This window comes from Bombina bombina, chromosome 2, assembly GCF_027579735.1.
Source record: "Bombina bombina isolate aBomBom1 chromosome 2, aBomBom1.pri, whole genome shotgun sequence".
Lineage (NCBI taxonomy): Eukaryota > Metazoa > Chordata > Amphibia > Anura > Bombinatoridae > Bombina > Bombina bombina.
Genome location: NC_069500.1, coordinates 1,102,444,891 through 1,102,452,931, shown reverse-complemented (window position 1 = coordinate 1,102,452,931; position 8,041 = coordinate 1,102,444,891). Strand labels below are relative to the sequence as shown.

Sequence of the window (8,041 nt, the reverse complement as noted above, 5' to 3'; positions counted from 1 at the left end):
AATAATAATAGTCCTGAAAAAGAATATAATTCTCATGCAATATTATTTCTAGTAATTGCATAAAATAAATCTATTAGAAAATGTATAATGATTATTAGAGCCTAGAATGGCATGCACCAGGGGCGGAACTACAGGGGGTGCAGATTTCACGACTGGGACCGGGCCCCAGCTTAAAATAATAAAAAAAAAAATCCCCCCAATAAAAAACGTTGACCTGCCACTGCCTACACTGATATCATGTGAGTGTGACTTGATGCTTCACTAGTGTCTCTGACTACAGGGGTTAGTGTTTCTGTTTTACCGATTGGTGTTTATGTGTGTGTGTATGTGTGTGTATGTGTGTGTGTGTGTGTATGTGTGTGACTGTGTGTGTGTGTGTGTGTGTGTGTGTATGTATGTGTGTGTGTGCGTGTGTATGTATGTGACTGTGTGTGTGTGTGTGTGTAACCAGCAAATTACAGACCTTGTTACTACAGCATGGGGGGGGCGGGGTGGTAAACAGTGTCACTATACAGTACGGGGGGCTGGACCATGTCACAGACTACTGTGGTCACTTTATAAAGTACTGGGGTGGGTAGGGTCAGGCCAGCCATCTCACCGGCAGACTACAGACTGTGTCACTGACTCACTATATACAGTACTGGTGGATTAAACAGTGTCACTACATACAGTAATAGGGGGTCAGTCCAGATCTGATTAACATTTTTTTTCTGTGTAAAAAAATAATAATAAAATATATTGATATGTATCAAATTCACTTTTTTTGGGGGGTGGGAGGGGCCCTTCTTAGATTCTTGCACCTGGGCCCTGTGGTTTCTAGTTACGCCTCTGACAAAAACAGTGTCCATGCCACTCTCATAAGTTATTGAAATGTACAAACTGATAAATTTATCAGTGGGCAAAACTAGGGAGTTATGTTTTTCACGAAAATCACCTGTATCTTTAATGTATGAATTTGACAATTCCACATAGGGGTGTAAAATCCGATCTAAAAAAATAGATATATTGGTAAATACAGAACCAGTGCTCGGCACAATTGGTCGGCCTGTGTAGGTCCAGAGATCTTTATGGATCTTAGGCAGAGTGTAAGGATGCAAAAGTTTCAACACTGATTGAATTGTGAGGGTACAAACCAACTTTTTTTTGCACAAGCCTAATTGTTGAAAATGAATAAAAATGTTATAACCATCACCAAGAGAAACTGTATCAAAACAAATTTGCTCTTATCCTCAAGTTTTGAAAAAATCTATACAGATCTTTTTGTAGCTGAAAAAAATTGCAATCTCTTATAGGACAAAATGAGAGTCCCTTATTTAAAACCACAAGTTCATCATTAGTGATATCATGTCCTGATATATTTATAAACATTCTACTCTGTAGTAAATGCAAATGGAGTTACCAATGGGCTTACCTCCAAGCCAAACATCGGCTTTACTTCCCTTCATGTAACACTAAGTGGGAGAGCACCGCAGCTGACTTCTTGATCCCTTCCTGCTGTTTACCGGTCCTGGGGTGCTTGCGTCCACTGTGTTTCTTTCCATGTCTGATTCCCCCTGTTGAATCTTGAGCTGCTCTCATCGCTCAAGGAACACCTTTTCATCTGGATCCCTCTGGATCATAGCGCCACAGGTAAATCCATCCTGATGAGTAATCCTGTTCATCCCTTGTAAACTTTGATCGCTTCCAGGGACAACACTTTACCAGACTCATCTTGTGACAAAATGTTTTTAAGCTCTTTTTTCTAATTCAGATATTTTTCTCTTCTGAATCTACATCTCTTTAATTAGACACTCAATGGTCTGCACTAGAATATCCATAGAACATTTGTTTAGTTGCTCTAGCGTACAATTTAGGGGGTGGATTAAAAGAAAATGGAATGAGTATTGTTACTTTAACAGAGAATAGGAATATATGTATATAACAAACATGAAATATTCTGGGAAGCTTTTAAAGCTGTTATTAGAGGGGAAGTAAAGGCTTATTTAGTTAAAAATAAAATAATTGCACAACAGAAGGAGCTTTAATTAGCAGGGCAAATGTGGAACTGTTACAACGCCTACTTAAGTGACATGTCTACAGACCTATGGGAAAAAGATATAAAAGCCAAACAGATAAGAGAAATCTTTCTCAGCCAAAAATTAAGACAAGAAGAACTTAGAACAAGAGTGTTCTTTTGTAGATATAGCAGAAGAGCAGGGAAATTTCTAGCAAATTTGGTTAAATTAAAGAAGAAAAAAACGTGTCATAGAGGCAATTAAAGGGGGAAATTGGAGAGTGACGAATATGGAAGAAATAAATAAAAGTATATATGAGTATTTTAAAAAGATCTATACTGCTGATACTATTAATTATGAAGACAAACTAGAATTTTAGGACAAAATTAGATTACCTGTGATAGATAAAGAAGGATTAGAAGAATTAAACAAACCAGTAACACCAGAAGAAATTAAAAAAGCAGTTTAACCCCAACATTGGAAAGGCTTTTCAACACGATATTCATAAAGAATGAGATGCACTCTAAATATTTTACAGCATCATTAATCTCACTAGTTCTTAAAAAAAATAAGGACTCAGAAGAGATAGGGTCATATAGACCGATATCATTAGTAAATAATGATTGTAAAATATTTATGAGTGTCATTTCACAGAGATTGAAGAAAGTGATGGGCTCTTTAATACACAGAGATCAAGTGGGCTTTATGCCAAATAGAAGTTCAACATCCAATCTGAGGAAGCTACAATTAGTAATAGACTATTACTGGAATCAAACTAAAAAGAGAGCTAATAGAAAACTAGCAGATGTAGCAATTACTTCTATTGATGCAGAGAAAGCTTTTGATATGATTAGATGGGATCATTTATTTATAACAATAGAAAAATTTGAGCTTACAGGACCCTTCCTCAGATTGGTTCAGTTGATTTACAAGGAACCTATGGCCACAATTGTAGTAAATGGCAATATGACACCCAGCTTTGTACTGCAAAAAGGAACTAGACAAGGATGCCCTTTATCGCCATACTTATTTAATTTGGCTATAGAGCCCCTCTGTATCCTTCTCAGAAAGGAAAACGAGGGGGTCTGGTTAGGGAAAAGAAGAGTCACTCTATTATTATATGCAGATGATCTGTTGGTCTTTATAAAAGACACAAAGAAAAATATCCCTATCTTAATTCAGATATTAGAAACATTCAGCAGGTTTTCGGGTTATAAAGTTAATATACTTCTTTGGTTATATAAACAGAAAGATAGCTATAAGAATCCACCGTTTAAAGAAGCAAAGGAAAAATTGAAATATTTAGGTATTGTATTAGCTAGGGATCCAGATAAGTGGTATGTATTAAATTATCCTCAAGTAGGGATAAAAATGACTGAAGATCTGACAAGATGGGCAAAGTTCCCACTGAATCTTTCAGGTAAAATTAATTTAATTAAAATGGTATTATTCCCTAAAATTCTATATCTTTTTTTTTTTTTTTGTCTTTGGTATCGAACTTTATGGCAAATTCCACAAGCAAATGAGTACTAACCACGTTACCACACTTTATAGGGCTCAGTCACTCTGGATAAACAAAAAGATTATAGAGTATAAAGGAAATATAAACATAAACATATAAAAATGGTCAGAGAATAAAACACGTTTTTTCTGAAACTAGAATTTCTCTTCCTGAATTAATTCCTTGCAGATCTTTTTCTAGTGACCTGGAACAGCTGTCTGTGCCATTTCAGCAGAGATGCTGGGAAAGTCATTTAGTTTTACTGCAAAAAATAAAATGGTAGAGAGCAGTATGGTGCTTTTAATTCTGTAGATGTTCACCCTTGAACCTTGCTGTACCATGCTGTAAATGATCGGTAGAAACGCAGACATTTTAGCTTTATCAGGTTGAATCATGATGGTTGTGGTAAATGACACGTTTAACTGGACCAAAAATTGTGGGGGGAAATTCATTGAGAAAAATAAAATGTAGAATCTACCAGTCTCAAATCCAACGGCACATAAGTTCACATTTCCTTCGAACCAACTACGGATTCTGGCACTAGCGACAAGCTTGGAGCATATCTATGTTTCAAGCAAACAGATGCAAAAACATATTGTATGTATCATTACCCAGAATCCTTAGCTACACTACATGCTTTAGAAAGAGCATGCTATTTTAAAAATGTACTTCTATTATCTAACTCGCTTCATTCTCCCGATATACCCTCCCGAAAAGCATATCTAGATAGGCTTAGTAGCTGCTGATTGATGGTTGCACAGTTGCCTTGTGTGATTGGATCATCCATGTGCATTGTTATTTCTTCAACAAAGGATATCCAAAAAACGAAACAAAGAGATCATAGAAGTAAATTGGAATGTTGTTTAAAATTGTATATTCTATCTGAATCATGAATGAATTTTTGGGGTTTAATGTCCCTTTAAGTTCTATTTCTCTAACCTGTATCACATCTAGCTTTGCTCACATATGGCTCAAGTTACAATAATGTATTTATTCCCTTTATGTTTTTATGACACTAGCCCTCTTTTTTCATTTGCTCAGGAAGCCACATAATGTGTCTAATATAAGTGCCTTGTGCTATAGTAGCAGCAGCTCTGTCACGCCATGTGCTAAATTGCTGCATACAAACTATGTGACATTATAAGATATGATGAAAACTCGCTGCACAACATCCTTAAACTGTAGTGAGCAAAGGAGCAATATATGATTAAATCTCTAACCGTAAAGGCCGTAGCACAGAGCCGAATTAGCGTCTGCTGTGAGTTACAGACCTCCTTAGGCACTAATATTGAAGCGTGAAGCATTTACTGGCACTAAGTACATTTTATTCAGCTGTTCCATTGTAAGGATTGTCAGTATAATGAATTGGGATGTTTGTCACTTTTACGTCTGGTTTGCAGCTGCTCATTGATTCTATTGCGGATCTCACAGTGCTCAGACTTTCTTAGGTTGTGACGCTCCACAATTCCCATCATCTGGTTCTTAACATTGAGCGGAATACCCTTTCTGCCCCTCAATCCATCCAGGTTCACCCACCCCTTGTAAATGTCAAATGGTACAATCAGTGCAGCAAACCTGCCTGGCTTCCCCCCACACCTCGAAAGTAGGGACCACTCCCGTTCTGCACTCAAAGGAAGCATGGTGATATTAGGCAATCGTTCCCCCACCCGATACAGTGCCGAGTACTGTGGTGAAATTGGCTCACCCTCATCCTCGGTCTTCACTGGGTACACTGCTGTTGCAGAGGGCATCAAATCTTCTTCTTCATTTGAAGAGGTGACATAAATCCATGAGCCCTGTTCCCTGTGCTCCTCAGTGAGGGAAAATCATATGCATCCTGCAAGCTGCTCTCAGGAGAGGCCCTGCCTGAAGCTATGGACAGCTTGTCTTCAGACTGGAGACCAGAAATCCGCTCAGAGTTACTCCACACTGGGCATGGTGTAGACAGCACCGGAGTACTTGGTTCTGCTGTAGATCTACCAGCGCTTGTCAAGGTTTTTGCAGCACATAGCGTGCCCACCATCTCCTTAAGCTCCTTTATCTCTTCACTTAGCTGGTCCAGCTTTAACTTCATGGTTCTCCATTCCTGCTGCACCCAGGCTCTCCGCACTCTTAACTCCTTCAGAACCACTTGGTACCCTTGTACCATTCTCTTTTTCGCTGTCTGGGTGGTTTGGTGCTTCCTGTTAACTTCCTGGTGAATGTGCTTCTCCTCTACCTGCTCCTCCACCTTCACCCGCTCTGTAGATACACATGAGGCTGTTCCGTGGCTCATCAGCAGAACTGTGGCCCTGTCTGCTTCCACCTGCTGCTCGTCAGCGTTCCACTTAAAGCAGAGCTGTGCTGTGAGTTCAGATAATGCAAGAGTTGGTGGCCCCACAGTAGGACATTCCTCGTACTTTGGTATCATTATTTCAACGCTGCTGCTCGGCTCCAATTTAGGATGGTTATTCACCCAGCGAGGCGCCAGCTTTCCAGCGGTATGTTTCTCGAGGTGTCTCTTGAGAGACTTCTTCCGTATAAACCTCTCCCAGCAAAAAGAACATTCATAAGGACGCTCCCCTGTGTGCCTTCTTTTGTGGGCAATCAAGTCTGTTTTACGGCTAAAGCTCTTTGGGCAACAGTTGCAGTGAAAAGGCTTGTGGCCAGCATGGCTCCAGAGATACGTGGTGAGTGTAGAGTTCTGGCGCAAACTCCTTCCACACTGACCACATGTGAAGGGCCTCTCCCACGTGTGGGTTCTCCTGTGAGCCGTCAGGTGTTGCTTTTTAACAAAGGTTTTTGAACACACATTGCAGCTATATGGCCGATCTGGACATGTCCCCATCTGTTGTGATAAAAAGTTCATGGACGGATTCCTTTTCTCTTCAGACTGGGCATTTATGAAGAGTCCGGTATAGCTTTCTTGCAATTCTGGAAACTGTGGTGTCTCCTGATCAACTTCCTCTTTAATGCATTTGTAGATTTCCTCCAAACCTCTACAATGTATTGTGTGAGTTGGATTCTCCTGGGTAACATTGTCCTTCTGACCTGTGCTTTACTTACATACATTGTGGTTCTTATCTCTTTGTTCATTTTCTGGCTGCACAACTTGCTGGATCTGCTGCTCAATATCCTTACAAGCTGCTCTGTCATTTACACCTGTATGTTCAATAGTGCTGCCACTTTCTATTTCAGCGTTGCATTCCATGTAAGTGCGGCCAAAAGAATCAATAAATGGAACTATCACTTTGCGTCCAGATGAAGCTTTGCTTTTGCATACTTTTCTTGCTGGTTTTCTCAGAGTCATAGTGAAAGATTTGATAGTTTTGCTCTTTGCTGAATGTTGCTTGTTTGTAGCCTCAGATTGTTTTATTTGGAAATGCTTCTGCCTTGGATTATGATTATCATGAAGAGTTCCAGGTTTGTTTTGACTTGGCACTGGCTGCTTTGGGTTCCCAATCTCTGATGCCTCTACAATGACAATGTTTTTTGGCTTACAACATCTGGAAGTCTTGCGGTGTAGAGCCGTAAAATCCCAACGGGAGCTGACAAATGGATCCTCCCCTCTCTCAATCTATACAACAATCTCTGGTTTGGTAACAGCAAATCCTAGCGAAGTCAGATTCTGATAATTGTCATTCATCACCTCCCTGTAAAGATCTTTCTGTGATTGCTGTAAACCTTTCCATTCTTCTTCAGAGAAGCACACTGCAACGTCATCAAACGTTACTGGGACCTGCAGCATGGCTGTATATATGGAGCAGTCTCTGACAACCTTCTCCAGATGTCCAAATCTGATCAGGATCTTCTAGTCCTTTTGTGAATTTGCATAAAACTGCACAATTTTTCTTCAGCTCCTCCAGAAGTCTTTATTTCACTTTTTCCATTTTGTGTCTGTCTCAAACACAGTCACACGCTATCTCTTCAGACTGCAAACACTCAATAATGTCACCACACATAGTTTGTGCTCTTCCTGTTTCCTGCTATTAAATCCCTGACTGCCCATGTTCATAGTATTGTCACAGATGAGATGTCACATGTCTCTCAGGGCACTCTACTCCTCAGTAGTTCTGTCTAGCAGATTTGTGCTCACTAGCTCTCCTGCAAACTGCTTTATTATTGCTAATGTCAGTTTGTAATTTAGTTCTCACTCCAGAAATGATATCTCTTTCCCAAACCTCCTTCTTGTAACTATCTCATTGCTTAATCTGTCTCTTTCCTGCACTTCTTCCTCTCTCTATTATTTTCCTGTAGATTCCTCTCTCACCCTCTGAGCACTATGATGCATCATTGCATCTGTCTCTCTGTTTAGGTCTCACTCTCTCTTTATATGTCTCTCTCTCTCTGTATAGCTCTCACTCTCTCTCTGTAGGTCTCAATCTCTGTATAGGTCTCACTCTCTCTCTGTATAGGTCTCACTGTCTCAGTTTAGGTCTCTGTTTAGGTCTCACTCTCTCTTTATATGTCTGTCTCTCTCTCTGTATAGGTCTCTCTCTCTGTGTATAGCTCTCACTCTCTCTCTGTGTAGGTCTCAATCTCTGTATAGGTCTCACTGTCTCAGTTT

The 8,041-nt window shown here is 39.8% G+C and overlaps 1 protein-coding gene across 1 annotated transcript; it reads right to left on the bottom strand.

The window, feature by feature from the left end:
- Nucleotides 1-4,847: 4,847 nt before the first annotated feature.
- Nucleotides 4,848-6,343, bottom strand: LOC128647432 (uncharacterized). Its single transcript, XM_053700222.1, is given in 2 exon segments — nt 4,848-5,314; nt 5,317-6,343. Coding segments are annotated over 2 exon segments (1,494 nt in total).
- Nucleotides 6,344-8,041: the final 1,698 nt, after the last annotated feature.